Here is a 16,032-nt window from a genome sequence, read left to right as displayed (position 1 = left end):
CAAATTCTTGTTCAAAATCTGGTAACGATGACCCATTTCTGTGATGCAGGACTAATTCTTCGGCGATGTTCGTTGGATGTTGAGGGCATTGCATACTGGGAGAACCCAACATACATGAAATGCATCTCAAATGACTACCGTAGTATCCAAACACTGGTAGGTGATCTCCAATCTAAGCTCTAGTTAAGTTAAAACCAAGATGGCGTCTGCATATAATGTTGTTGTTTTTTTTTTACCTACTCCAGACCAGAGATCACCTGTCCAAGGCTCAGCGAGGGCTTGTGGGAGACGGGGTCTCTGAAGTCATGACCAAGCTGAGGGTAACGTCAAGTGATGGAACAAGCTACAGCGGAGACCTTCTGGCTATCATAGATGTACTGAAAAACATGACAGAGATATTTAGGAGGTCCTACTACAGCCCCAGTAATGGAGACATGAGGGTTAGTGAATCGTTAGGTCTAAGTAAAGACTGTTTTGACATTGGATGCCCCTGAATGTTTCTCTGTCATGTGGTTTTGTTCTCAGAATTTTGTGCAGTCAGTGAGTAACTTACTGATGGAGGAAAACAGGGAGAGGTGGGAGGAGGCACAACTGGTGAGTCAGCCTTCACTCATTCATTCTTCCACTCTCTCATTCATCATTTTCTCATTCCCTCTTTTAATGTCGGCATCTTCTCACTCTCTTTCATTAAGTAATCATGCAAGTTTCAGCTGGTTTTATAGGTGATTAATTGGCCAATTCTCTTCTGTTCTCTTTGCTGCACATCTTTCTTTCAGCTGTTTGTCTCCTGCTGTTTAGTTAGATCATTAGTTAGTTTACAATTTATGTCTTAACACCAGTTTCAGTTTGCATTCTGAAGGAAGGATATCGTTAAGCTTGTGCAGCAGCAGCAGTAGCCGTTATATTTAGAAAAATATATTTATAACAATAACATTTAAAATGCACTTCCATTGATAGAAGAACTAACAAATATTTTAACATTAAGCCCTGCTTTTCTTCTGGCAGCTGGGGCCCAATGTTAAAGAGCTTTTTCGTCTAGTGGAGGACTTTGTGGACGTCATCAGTCTCCGCATGAAGGACTTCCAGGATACTTATGAGGTCACTGATAATCTGGGTCAGTTTCCACTGACTTTTAACTTGGTTTACACCCTTGTAATAATGTCAGAGGGTGATTGTCATCTTCTTAAATGGTTGAATGTTTGTGAAGGCAGTCACTATATCTTCATGGGTGATTAACTATGACCCTTTCATGTAGTTCTAAATGGCTGTCACTGTCGTCTTTTTTTGTGTTTGCACTTTTAGTTACAACACTACAAATTCACCAAAGAAATATATTAATTTATAAATTAGTAAATTTTCTCTCTCTCTCTCTCTCTCTCTCTCTCTCTCTATATATATATATATATATATATATATATATATATATATATATATATATTAGGGGTGTAACACTGGTGTCACGGTTCGGTTCGGTTCGGTACGTTTTAGATACAGCAAAAAGAAAAAATTGGCAGATAAATTTCCTTGATTTTTAAAAAATGTTTTATTTATTAAAACTAACAATGTTTTTTTTTTTGTTTTTTTTTTACATTGAACAATGATGGAGCTATTCTTTACCCATCTTCTATGGTGTTTTCCTAGCAGCATACTGTATAAAACAAAAACAGCTCCTTATAAAAAAAAAATGAAAATGTTATATTATTGTAGTAGTTATGAACAAATACAAAGATGTAACTTTTTATATGGAACTCTATAACTCTTTATATTGAGTGTGTTTTTACTCAATTGGTTCTCTATAGGGCTTATGTCTTTTGGAACAAAGCAGGAATTACGGTCTGTCTGAAATGGGCTCGTGAAGGAATATTGTAACGGGGCTCAATTACATTAAGCATGTTCTTAAAACCTACGTTTTCCACTACAGAGTAAGGCGCTCGCTCACTCAGTACGCGCTGAAGGCTCGTTGCAAAATGGCTAATGCGTTTAACAGACCAGAAATAGAAGATCCTCCAATAACCAACAGGTCTGGTGTTTGGGTGCACTTTGGATTCCCTGTAAGCTGTAATGGTAATGATAGAATGAATGGTAAATAGTAAGGTCTCATATCCACGGCTATAACGTAAATGTAGCCTACCAATCGCCATGGTGATGTCTTTTGCCCTGTTTGAATCCGTTGGAAATGTCTGTCTAAATGCTGCGGGGATAGTTTGTTGCGTGTATTTTTCGCCTTTTCCCAGATACTGACACACTAAGGTGATGTCGGCGTAAATGAGTTGACATGTTTCAAGTATCCCCGCTGGTGTTTTTTTTTTTTTTTTGTATTCCCGCTGGTGTACCCTAGATGTGACATATCGATGTTTTTTTTTTTTTTTTCACCACTCTCTAGCCATCACCATTATAGCTTACAGGGAATCCAAAGTGCACCCAAACACCAGACCCGTTGGTTATTGGAGGATCTTCTATTTCTGGTCTGTTAAACGCATTGGCCATTTTGCAACGAGCCTTCAGCGCGTAATGAGTGAGCGAGCGCCTGACTGAGTAGCCTAACATAAACATATAAGTTGGTGTTTTTTCTTCTTCGGGGGTGTCAGGGGCGTTGCCTGTTACGTCGTTTGGGTTATTGGGCTACCTTGTGAACGCATATCATTATATTTCACAATTTTTTTTTCTTTTCCAAATATAATTAATTAGTCCAACGAACCGTTCGGTCCATAATGCGTACCGCGTACCGAACTGTCAATACGAATACGCGTATCGTTACACATATATATATATATATATATACACACACACACACATTTTTCCTTTTTGATTAATTGTTTAATTAAAAACACTTTTGGCTTTTGTTGGTGCTGAAACAAACCAATTAAAATCACAACCAACTCTATTACTCACTCACACCTTGAACATTTTTTTAAACTCTTTAGAAAGCCGTAATACACAGTATCTCTTTGAAAATCTTGAACAGTCCCTGAACTATGAATGAGTATGTCCCTGATATGCTGCTCACACAGATTTCCAAATATGTATAGCTCTAGGCATTTCTGTAGCTTTGGAATCAAACTCTACATCACACACGTCTCTCCTGCACAAAGAAGACTATGGTTTACTCAGCACCCAGGTTCATAAAAACAGCAGGAAGATGAACCTTCATGGTCATACTTTGTGGGCCGCAGCTAGCAGAGTTTAAAAGGGAGTGTGAGAGGTTCTGTTTACCTCTGAATCACTGAGCTGCCCATGAGTTCAGAACCTGTCCGTTCAGATGTATATGTATATGCAACACCACACATTCATCAGATGGAAATACTGCACAAGAACTTGAGTGGTACTGTATAGAGTTAGTAACAGTTAGCACATGCACACACATTGATCTAATTATTTAATGTCTTTGCTCCAACCTAAATTGGGATGCGATGATGTGATGTCAGGGCAATGGCCTAGTGGATAAAACAGTTAAATGGTAAAATATAACAATTTCAAAGAAATTGTTTTATATTTAAAAATGTAATTTATTCCTGTAATGATGAAGCTGAATTTTTAGCATCATTACTCCAATATTCAGTGTCACATGACCTTTCAGAAATCATTCCTAACATGCTGATTTGTATGCATTTCTGATTATCAATGTTAAAAAAGTTGAGCTGCTTAATATTTAGTTATGCAAATTAACTTAATAAGTTAATATTTAATATGTAAATTAACTTTTTTTATATTTTATGATTAATAAAAAGCAGAAGGCTGGGATCATATGAGAATGAAAGAGTTTGAGCTGAGAGATTTTGAATGGGGGAGTCGTCTGACAGCATGACACTTTCTCTAGTTGAGATGTGATCGTTGTACAGTGAGTCAGGATATTGGTGTTGCCATGGATCTTACAGTGCCCTCTGGATTCTCCCTCCAGTACTGAGTATTCACAAGCGGCCTGTCGCAGGAAATGCAGATATCACTTTCCCCATGAAGGGGTGGAGGGGGATGGTGGACTGGGCTCGCAACTCTGAGGACAAAGTCAGAGTGGCTAAAAACATCCTGGTCACTGAAAAACCAGGTAAGAAACATAAATTCCCACACAACTATACACATTTATGTTTAGTTTTCATCATTTTTCTAAATTAAATGGACATTCATTTACTCAGAAACATGCAGAACAAGCAGTAATCATGTCACAGTTAATGTTCATGTCACAGTTAGAATTTGATTAATTTTATACTTTTTATTTATTATTTCAAAATTATGTGACTTTCCACAATACACAGTAAATTCCATTCTTATGTCTGGATTCTTCCCATTCCATTACCTTTTTTTCTCTCTGAGTTATTTAATGTCTCTTCTATGCTGTTTTTTATTTTATTTTATTTTTTCAAGGAAAACAGTAGAAAACTGTTCATAACAAATCTTAATTTGTTTGACGGATTTTATCTGCTTTGCTAGAAAGCAGATTGCTGTAGGCTGTTCAGACCTTGCCATGTCTGATGTTACAGGCCATTTAAGATGCTCCTACCCCCGTGACTAAGCTAATAGAAGAGTTGCTACTTAATCAGGAGTCGCCAGGAGCCAATCAGGCGCAATTAGGTTTAATTCCTTTTCCCATTGGGAGATCTGTTGCCAGGCCACGAGCGCTGGATTGACAGGCTGTCAAGCTTTGGACACACTGAGATGAGCTTTTATATTAAAGAAGCTTTAGAATGAGACGAGAGAGAGAGGAATTTGACAGACTGAATCCAATGAAACATTCTCAGAGAACGAAACACTTTCATTCTGGCAAAGGATCTGCTCTTTGTTAGTCAGTGAAACAAAATGTAAAAAAAAGAAATTTGCATTTACATTTGACTTTTTACTGAAAATTTATGAGAAAAAAAAAACATTTTTTTTAAGTGCACTCTAAAAAAGAAATTGTTGAGAAATGTTACACTTGATATATTCAGATTTTAGGTTCTCTCATCTGTTGGTCTTAGGTTCTATTATATTAAATCTTAAATTAAATTGTTAAACTTAAATTATTTTTGTTTAGTTGTTTTGTTTACAGTGTATGGACCTGAAATATTAACAAACAAATTAATGTTTTATTTTTTTCTTATACAATGTCCATTCCTCTAGTACCTTGTGTTGTCTATAAATGCCCTCGCGGATCTCATCTGTTCACATCATCATGGCTGTGGCATATTAGTAGAGGTGGGCAAACAGAAATCCGATTACCCTGAGGGAGCTTGAAACTGTCAAACCTTCAGCCCTGGTCCCACTCCATCAGTCTGTGTTCTTGCCCATGGGACCTCAGCTGAAGCCCTGGAGCTGTGACCTCTGCCCACCGCCTGGCACCCCCCTACAGACTTTCACTCTTTCTCTCCCTTACACCGCATGCCAGTCTGCCACATATTTTGGCATGATTTAGAGCGATATACTTAGTGTGTGTATAGTTTCGGGAGGTTCTGCTGACAGTGATGCAGTGTGACTGTGACAGAGGCTGGACCGCTGCCCTTTCCCCTCACTTACAGTAACATTAGGTTTTCTAAATAAAGGGTTTGATTACGCATTAGTTAAGTCTGTATCTCTGTGACTTCTTATAGCATTTCTTTTCTCCATCCCTTTGCTTTATGACTGTTTATTTAACAGAAACTGATGTGATACTGTACATCTCTTATATGCGTGTGTGTTTGTGTTATAGATGAAGATGAAGATGATACATCAGCATTTGTGACTGGCATTGTACTGTACAGAAACTTGGGCAGTATTCTCTCTCTACAGAGGTGAGACTTTTATTTTTTTGAGACTTTGTGCTTTTCAAGGTGGATTATCTTTCTGTTGTTTCTCTTTCTCAGGTTTTAGCATTATTTTAGCTGAAGTAGTGACATTTTTCATACCATTTTATGTTTTACTTATCTTGACAAACATTTTTGGACCCACCCCATGAAATCAGGTAGAAGCTATACATGTATGTCTTCATAGGTTTCTGTACCAAAGTGTCCACCAAGTAAACTAATTATACTATTACAAGGAAAAGTGTGTATTTAATTTTATCTTTGTGTGTTTGTATGATATTTTTGGATATCTTTAATACCTTTTTAGGAAACAACTTCGTGCAAAGTCCCTTTAAAGCAGTAGTTTACCCCTAAAATGAAAATCATTTACTGTCATCATTTACTCATTTTCGTGTCACTCCAAACCTGTGTGACTTTCCTTCTTCTGCATAACACAAAAGAGGATATTTTGAAGATATATTGATGTTGGTAACTTTCTTCAAAGCTTCCTTTATATGAACAAACAAAACACTAAGACATTTGTCAAAATATTTTTTATGATCTATTAAAGAAAGTAAATTGTAAAGTTTTAGAATTACATGATGGTGAGTAAAAGATAACAAAATGTTCATTTTTGGCTGAACTGTTCTGTTAAAGGGACTTTGCACACTGCAGGAGGAAAAATATTAACAAGAATCTTTTCTCTCATTTCCTGGACTATGGTTATTTTGAAACCGATATCTGATGACACAAAAAGTGGCAAAAAAAGACTGCTGTGTGTGTGGATAGATGAATGTGCATATACTTAATAAGCAAATGACATGCACATATACCAGAGCACAACGTGAAGTGACTCAGGAAGTACTAGTCTCTGTGTCACATGGGAACATTGCAGCCTCTTTGAAGGCCATGACCTCTTCCCTCTTCTGCTTGTTTTTTTCAGTGCTCCTCATGTTTTCTCTCATCCCTCTCTGTATTTTCACAGAAATAGCACAGTGCTGAACTCCAAGGTGATCTCTGTGACAATCAAACCCACTCCCAGCTCCCTCTTAACTCCACTAGAGATTGAGTTCTCACACCTTTACAATGTAAGTCTGTTTGCCCTATGGCTATGTCATTCTAACACATTAAAATGAATTCATTTTTAAATTTTAAAATGCTTTATTAAAAAGCATTCATTCTAAATTTAAAGAATAGATTACAATATATTTAGTTTATTATTTTGAATTATTTTATTATTACTTTTAATTTAAGAGTATTTAAAATTAATATTTTACTTTATTTTAATTTTATTTAAATAAATTTTTCCAGATTTTAAGAGTCTTTTACGATTTTGATGTTCATTTAAGGTTTGTTTAAAAAAAATTTAATTAATTGAATTTTAATGTTATTATTATTCTGTTAATTATTTGTAATTAATTTAGTATTTATGTATACATCTTTATTACTATTATTATCATCATCATTATTATTGTCATTACTATCCTGACAACCCCCCCCCCCTGCCACCCCATCAAAAACATTTAAAAAAAAAATTTTAACTAAATTGTTGGCAAATGTTGGCAAATCCAAGACTACAACTCTTTTGCAAAAAAAAAAAAAAAAAAAACCTGACTTAAAAGCTGATGGCTATAATCAGATCTTTATTCCAGACCATGACAAAACTGTTATTAATGAAAATGTTGTGAAGAAGTTTAATATTTTTAAGATTTCAGGTAGTCAATAGTGTCCCTATTTGAAGAATTACTGATACATATTTGCAAGGCAAAATCACAAGGTGACATGATTCTCTGCCTCTCGCCCTCCTACTCTCTCCACAGGGTACCACAAACCAAACCTGCATTTCCTGGGATGAGAATGACAGGTGAGAAGCCGTTTATTGATTTAAATCTGTTTTTGCTGTCTGCTGAGTTTTTGCAGGGAATCTTTAGTCACACAGTAGGGTGTATTTTCCAAGGCTTATGGAGAGGTGTGCTGATAAAGGGTTAGAGACAACATGCTGTACTATGTTAAAACACTGATGGAACAAGCTGCCTTGATCTTCACTTGACCCTGCACTTTGACACAGGATGATTGTTGCATGCCACATTCACACACCACAGCAATTATGGAAAACACACTTCCAACTTAAGCAGAAAAGAGACACACAAAGAAGGCTATAATGAAAAGCAGTTAGAAAGAAATGAGAGGGAAAGAGATGAGTAGGTTGGGGTTGCAGACATGTACTCTCTGTAGAAGAATGTAAATTAAGTTACAAGGATAATGTTGTATAAGTGTTTTAGGACATTAACACAAGGGACTCTGGTGGTTGTAGATATAAAATTTTTCATATTAATGTTGGTTTATATATTCAGTATGCAACTAGTATTGGTAAAAGCCGAATGTGCATGAATATTTACACTGATTGCTGTGATACCGGACTTGCATAATGAGATGCAATGAATCAACTGCTTTAGAGGGCCACCAGTAGTGTTGGCTCATGTATAACAAATTTGCGTAGGTGCATATTGTCCAAACAATTTATTTTTATAAAAAAAAAAAAATATTGTTTTGATGTATTTTTGAACAAAAACATTAAAAAAAGAACTTAATGTGTGAACACTTTATAATCTTAACCGAACCCAAACTTTTAAATGCTAGTTTAAGGTAATTTCTAGAACTTTACATGTGAAAGTGTATTAGTATATGTAGAAATTATCATAAATTAACATATATTAACCTGTTGAACCTTATTATTTTTAGTTTGTATTTAGCATGTATTTTCTGATTGTGTTAAAGAAATAGCAGTTACACAGATGTAGAGTTAATCAAATGTTCCTATTTCAAATCTCATCTCAGGACTATAAAATATAAAGGTTTAAATCTATGAGTAAATGATTGGCAACTGACATTCAAATGGAAATCCCTTCTGTCATCTCAATAATCATCTCAATCATCTAAAGAAATGAATTCTTAGCCTGTTATCACAAACATGATTGGTACGTTTTTACCAATGCTGAGAAGCATAACAGGTAAATCATGACAGTGTCTCTCTAAGTGCTTCGGCTGTGGTATTTACATCTGAATTATTATTGTCACATTCAAAATGCAAACTGAAGAGATGAAATAGGAGAATCATTATGTATTACCATGAGAATAAGTTTGGTTTCATTAGCAAACATGAACAGAAACGTATTTCTTCTTTTTCCTGCAGAGAGGAAAGCAAATTGAGACTGCGTCTCTGAAGACAGATTCTATTGAAAGAGGAAGACAGACAATCAGACCTATGAGCACCAGAATTGTTGTACATTAAAAAAAGAACCATGGGCCTGGTCACGCTTGTACTTTCACCCCCTACACATCCATCTGCTTGTGCACTCTTTTGTCTTTTAAAACTTCAAAAGACTAGTTTGTGCCCATAGCGCTTAATGCAGTGTGGGTGGAACATTTGCATTTAGATGGATACATATAGATATGTTACAGATCTCCAGACTGAGAACAATAGAATTAAAAAATCCTGTTAAAAAATGTGCAAAACTGACTGGTGTTATTGGTTATCAGGGCATTGTTGTGCCAGTGCTAAAGTGCTTCATGTGCACTTCAAGAGTGTTTCCTGTGGTGCATGTTTTAACATTCAGCAGACAAAAAAATTAATTATACATCCGTTTGCTTAGAAAAGTAATAATATACCAAGCACCATTTATATCAAAAGACAATAATGCAGAGAAATTGAAAGAAAAGGAAAGAGAAGGAGAGGGGTGACACAGAGGAAGGAGTGAGATCAAGTGAGCGTAAGAGAGAGGCTGAGAGACAGGAAGAGGACAGTGAAATGTAATCTGCCTGCATTGAGCGAAGGGGAGCCGGGCCTGGTGTGTGTTCGCTGCAAAATTAAAATCCATCTTGGACAGCTGCTTTGATTAATGAGTTCATATTTGGGAGAGAAATTGGAATGTGAGGAGGCATCCTTGTCGCTGACTGTCTGTTACTTAACAGCTTTAAAGAGTGTGGGCTTTCTGTTGACTCACACTTCAATCACATGCTAGCGATACAAGCCAGTCATTATTTTCTGCTGGTTCTTACATGATCATTGTCATTAATGCATTAACTTAATATATATATACAGTACAGACAAAAAGTTTGGAAACATTACTATTTTTATTGTTTTTGAAAGAAGTTTCTTCTGCTCATCAAGCCTGCATTTATTTGATCAAAAATACAGGAAACACAGTAGTATTGTGAAATATTATTACAACTTAAAATAATAGTTTTCTATTTGAATATACTTAAAAAAAAAAATTTATTCCTGTGATGCAAAGCTAAATTTTCAGCATCATTACTACAATATTCTGATTTATTATGAGTGTTGGAAACAGTTCTGCTGTCTAATATATTTGATGAATAAAAGATTAAAAATAACTGCATTTATTCAAAATAAAAAAAAAATTCTAATAATATATATTATAATAATATATTTTTTTCTTTACTATCACTTTTTATCAATTTAACACATCCTTGCTGAATAAAAGTATTGATTTTATAAAAAAAGAAAGAAAAAAAAATTACTGACCATAAATTACTGACCAGTAGTGTATACTGTTATTACAAAATATTTATATTTTTAAAAAATAACTTTTTGTTTTTTACTTTTTATTCATCAAAGTATCCTAAAAAAGTATCACATGTTCTGAAAAAATATTAAGCAGCAGAACTGTTTCCAACTTTGATAATGAATCATCATATTAGAATGATTTCTAAAGGATCATGTGATAATGATCCTAAAAATTCAGCTTTGCATCACAGAAATAAATGACAATTTAAAGTATAATAAATTTAAAAACAATTATTTTATTTAAATAATATATCACAATATTAATTTTTTTCTGTATTTTTGATCAAATAAATGCAGGCTTGATGAGCAGAAGAAACTTCTTTCAAAAACATCAAAAATAGAAATGTTTCCAAACTTTTGGTCTGTACTGTATGTACTGTATATATATATATACATAAAGCATCAGCAGTTGTAGGTTGCCAGAATTTAATAATTCCAAATAAACATTATAAAACAATCCAATAAACATTAAACAATTTTCTTACTTTTTCTTTTTCACATTCATGAACTAAAATTAACAATATTTACTGTAAATATTACATGACATATCTGTTAACATTTATAGTAGTTTTTCACCATATAGTTATTAATTATTATATGGGAATTATTAGCACATTTTTGTTGACTGAAATAAAGATTAAATACAATATAAATATTATATGTAAAACTTATTTTAGTTAGTTGACAAGGCAACATTTCTAATTTCCATTTAGTTTAATTTGAAGAACTAAACTTACTACCTGGAAATAAAATAACAACTAAAACAGAAAAAAAAAAAAAAATATTAATATTTTAAAAATAATAATAATAAAAAAAATTTAAAAAGCATTTAGTAGTGATACAACATTGTATTATTACAATATTTTGTTTTATATCATAAGACTGTATTGTAATTAATGCTAATTTCATGTTTTGTTTAATTATAGACAAATCCGGCGAAACAAGGAAGTAAAGCAGCGCCGCCATTACTGCGGGCCTTTGCTGCTAAGGAAGTAGCAGAAGTAGCGTGTTGGTCCCGTAGGCAGCTGTAGCAGATGTTAGCTGAAGCTGTACGAAAAGTTATTTTTATTTATAATTTTTAGTACGTATGTTGTCCAGTGATGCAGGGAAAAGCGTGTTGTGTTGTTGGCTGTTTTAACAACAGCACAAAACTACAGGCCTGGAATAAAACCATTTGTGAAATTCACGAGCCTTTGTTGCACATTGACTGCCCATGTTTACGGCCATACGGATTACACAGAGTTCCTGGTCGAGCAGGGGAGTACTTATTGTTTGAATTTCGAAATAAAATTGACAGAATCTGAGAGCTGAGCTTTTTTTCCTATCATAAGTAACCTACTTTTTTGCTTCGCGAATTTTCTGTGCGAGAGAAAATGGATGTGTGGCATGAGTGTGTGTGAAAAGCGTTTATTACATTTGTATTAGTTGTTTGAAGAGTAAAAAAAATCCATGGGTCTTAACCATAATTAATAATTAATTTGGTCGGTCGGGTTATTGGCAAACAAAAATATTTTTAAGGATGGCCTTATAGTTATGTGAAGCTTGTGAACATATTAGCAACACAGCTTGTAATGACAGCGTTTGGTTTTATTGTTGTCATAAATTAATACACTTCTTAATTACATTACATATTTTTACATTATTACATTATGTTGTCAATAAATTACCTTTATCAGTAAGTTTTGGCCACTGCCTGACATCATCTACCCAATGTTCCCTTTCACCAGACATTTTCTTTAACGAGCAGGATCCGCTTTCATTGAAATGTCATTAGAGGGCACCGGCAAGTGTCACACCATCACACTTCGCAGGCACGCAGTAATGGCGGCAGGCAAGATGGCGGCGCCCATAGAGTTCGCGGCGGATTTGTGTATAGTGTGACCAAAAGGCACAACGTTGCACAAACCATGAGACTAAGCCCACCATGTTTGGTATTGTTGGAATCAAAGGAGAGGAATTTCACTCCTGTGAAAATAAGTCAACTACATCCAATGTAAATGCAGCCGGTTTTTTGAATTTATTTTGAAAATACGTACTTTTATTTTGATATGGTTAAAAATCGGAAGTACAGTGCTTTGCGGTCAGCCCCTGATCAGTTCCCATACCAGACTGTGATGCAACTGGTCAGGATGCTCTCGATCGCACACCGGTAAAAGTTCAACACTATGGCTGAAGACAACTGGTTCAGGACAGTTCCTCCGAGATGGTGGTTTCCAGGAACTTTAAGCTGGAGACACGTTCAACAACCATCCCGTTAATGTGGATGGGGTCATGCGTGCTTCCTTTCTTCTTCTTGAAGTCCACAATGAGCTCCTTTGTCTTACTGGTGTTAAGGAGCAGGTTATTGTCAGCGCACCATGTGGCCAGGTACTGTACCTCCTCCCTGTAGGCAGTCTCATCTTTGTCATGAGGCTAATCACCGTGGTGTCGTCTGCAAACTTAATGATGGAGTTGGATCCATGCACAGGCTTGCAGTCGTGGGCGTAAAGGGAGTAAAGGAATGGGCTCAGCACACAGCCCTGTGGTACGCCCAACACATTATGCTAATGTTTTCATAAAATACAGCATTTTAGTACAAAATTGGATATCATTCAACTCGGAAAGCAGTACTGAATCTAATGAGACCGATTTGATCTGTTTTGGGCAAATTTTTCAAAGGTTACAAGCAAAAATAGCAATTTTTCATATCTCCTGACCACTAGGTGGAATTGTGCTGAAACTGTGTAGGTACCTTCAGGTCATGGATGTCATAACACACACCAAGTTTGGTCTACATATGAAAAAGTCTTGGAGAGATATAACCTCATGTCCAAATGGCAAGCTTTTAATTTAATTTATGTGCTTGATACAGCTGGACAAGCCCATGATCCAATTACACAGCCATGCTGCGCTTTATATTTGTGTGGTCAACACAAAATCTTAATCGTATCATGTTCAGTTTCTTTGCAGTGGGTGATAATATATTGAGTTTCAGGTTTATGTGGTAATGTTAACACTGAGCCCTCCCCTGAGGCTGCAACACGCTGTGCTTCCAGCACTAAACTGTTTGGCCCTCAGTGCTCTTCAAGCCCCAGAGCATTATGGGTATCCTAGACTGCAGAGCTCTAATGCACAGTGGGTTTGGAATGGTGCCGGTAACCCTTGGTTTGTGTGGAAAAGCACTTGTGTGTGTTCAAGTGAGTATATTGACTCCACGTTGCAGCTGCAAGAAGAGGATGCAACATGATTAATGGCTCGCGGTCAGTTATGCATGGAGTGGGTATGTTTTGATATGACTTTCATATCACTTTCATTGATGTCATTATGAGGTCTTTGTTACAATTATTTGAGCATTAGATTAGACACTGGCGAATCATACAGTTAAGAGGATTCCTCATCAAGATAATGAGATTCAGATTTGTGTAGGTGGTGGAATCGACTAATTATTCAGTGGCTTTGGCCATCAGCACTAACTGCAACATGAATGTTTACTTGTATTTATGATAGTAATGTTTTTATTGTCATCTGCTTTGGTGCATGCAAGTTTCATGGGAAGCATAAAACAATAAAATTCTTGCAAAGGATAGAGAGCTGTGGATTAATTAATGAATTAATTAACACGTGGGACATCACTTTTATATCTGACAGTCACAAATTGTAGATAGTAAATAGAAAATGTAAAACACTTTGCTGTGTCTTACTATCTACAATAATAAATAGACCATTTTGTAGTAGAAAAAAATATGTTGTGCTCCTTCATGTTGTGCTCCAGGTCTCAGTGTCCCAGTGTAATATCTATCCTCTGCTCCATTGCACTTTTCCTCCACATTTTATAAACTTGCAAAGTTTTGACAGGTAAAAGAGACTTTTCTTTACTCCACTTGGAAGGCATGCTGCAGGCTAAACACAGTGTGAAAAGGCTACCCCAAACTGTCCTTTGGGATTTTTCATTTCAAAGTGATTCTTTGTAGTTTGGCAGTATTTTGTGTTTTGCAATGCAAGAACCTCTAGTAATACTGCTAGTGGAACAACAACAATAGGCTTATAAATGATTAAACATTATCAAATTATCCAACATTTATTATTAGTAGTAGTATAAGTATTATTTATTATTACTATTATTATAAAATTTAGCTTGGAATTCGGGTGTCAACAATAGTCAAATTTCAAATTCAAGTATTGTGGAAAGGACGCAGTGTTGTTCATCAACAGACAACCAATCATATACTGAGTCAACTCTTCCTTAATTAAAAATTCTAGTTCTTTCTACAGTGCGTGGAACCTAAGGCGGGTTTTTTTTTATCTTCTTCTTCTTCATCGTTGAATGTTGAAAATAAAGTCTCTTTATTGTCGTCACCACATTAGCGTTACAGTTTAACGCTAATGTGGTGACGACAATAAAGAGACTTTATTGTTTTTTCTGGGCCTTTCTACAGTAGGCTACAAGACACCACCGAATTTATTTTCCGACATCGTTCTGTTTTTCATGAATCATTTCATAAATATACTGATATGAAAGTTCACCCGGAATTCACTAAGGTAGCCTACAGTAAGAAATTCGATGCGGGTTCAATTGCGGGCTCCATATAAGTTAATAATTTTATAATAATTTATAATTACTTACATTTATTATAAATAAATAAAAAATTACTTAGTGTTTTTTTATTATTATTTCAGGACTTGCTTATTATTATTATTATTATTATTATTATTATTATTATCATTATTTATTTATTTATGTTATTTTTTTACATTTTGTGTAACTGTTTTTACATCAGCTAACCTGGCCATGCAGAAAGCAGAGGTGTGCGCTGCATCTCATCGTCCATTCATCCGTCTTTTCTCGCGTTCCGGATCTGTGTGCGCTGGATTAGATAAAATAGCTCTTTTATCGCGTAGGAATTTGATCTCATTCCGCGCTCTCTTGTCTATCTCCGCTCCGCAGCTCGTCGTTGCTGGGCTCCTGGTCTGCGCGAGGCTGTAGAGCCGTGCCCGTCGACTCCAGCACAACCAAATGCTTGTGTGACAGACTCTCCACCTTCGCCATTTTAGCACGCCTCAATCCCGATGTGGTAAGTCGAGCCATTTCTATTGTTTACTTTAATCGAACTTCAAAAGACGCGGTTGTGTGATATTGTGTGATTTAATGCACCGCTTTTTTTTTCCTTCTTTTTTTTTGGTCATAGGCGTCATTGTGTATCAACAGATCCCCCTCTCTCTCTCTCACTCCCCCTCTCCTCCTTTCCACGGCGTGCCAGAGCCATACAGCAGATTTAATGCAAACAATTTAAGACATGTTTCATTCTTTAATGTGTATATAGACACAAATGTTTGACAAAAGGGGACGTTTTGACAGGTTTGTTTAATGCTAGAACGCAGTGCATGAAACATGGCTGGCTTTCATATTGGATTAGCATACATTAAATGTATGTACAGAGAAAATGCATGTGATTAATACAATAATGATTCAAAATAGCTAACTACCTACATATGTCAAAGATGACAGTCTCCGTTGTTTGGAATGAAATGCATTTTGTTCAAAACATACCAACACACAAATTTCTCTTTTTTTTCTGTTGGGTTTCTGTTTGTGCTTTGACACCTCAAATAAATTTTTCTGGTACATTCAAATGTGCATAGGGGAATTGTTGGCCTTTTCATGAGTGTGCAACATATATCTCAATGACACACCATCTGTTCATTTGGGCCTTAGAGGGTTGTCTTTGCGTAAATCTA

At 35.5% G+C, this 16,032-nt stretch overlaps 1 protein-coding gene across 10 annotated transcripts in view; it reads left to right on the top strand.

Annotated features, from left to right (window-relative positions):
• Positions 1-16,032, top strand: part of LOC132103269 (adhesion G protein-coupled receptor B1-like) — an 88,879-nt gene that overhangs the window by 49,735 nt on the left and 23,112 nt on the right. For all 10 annotated transcript variants that reach the window (XM_059508228.1, XM_059508224.1, XM_059508230.1 and 7 more), the window contains 9 exons: positions 50-156; positions 246-440; positions 526-594; positions 1,006-1,114; positions 3,899-4,042; positions 5,657-5,738; positions 6,715-6,817; positions 7,550-7,593; positions 15,242-15,368. In XM_059508228.1, coding sequence (XP_059364211.1) covers positions 50-156; positions 246-440; positions 526-594; positions 1,006-1,114; positions 3,899-4,042; positions 5,657-5,738; positions 6,715-6,817; positions 7,550-7,593; positions 15,242-15,368 — 980 coding nt within the window. The remainder of the gene's footprint in view (positions 1-49; positions 157-245; positions 441-525; positions 595-1,005; positions 1,115-3,898; positions 4,043-5,656; positions 5,739-6,714; positions 6,818-7,549; positions 7,594-15,241; positions 15,369-16,032) is intronic.

The sequence above is a fragment of the Carassius carassius genome, chromosome 24 (genome assembly GCF_963082965.1).
Source record: "Carassius carassius chromosome 24, fCarCar2.1, whole genome shotgun sequence".
Taxonomy (NCBI): Eukaryota; Metazoa; Chordata; class Actinopteri; order Cypriniformes; family Cyprinidae; genus Carassius; species Carassius carassius.
Note: the sequence above shows the minus strand (reverse complement) of the source record. Positions and strands in the feature narration are given on the sequence as shown.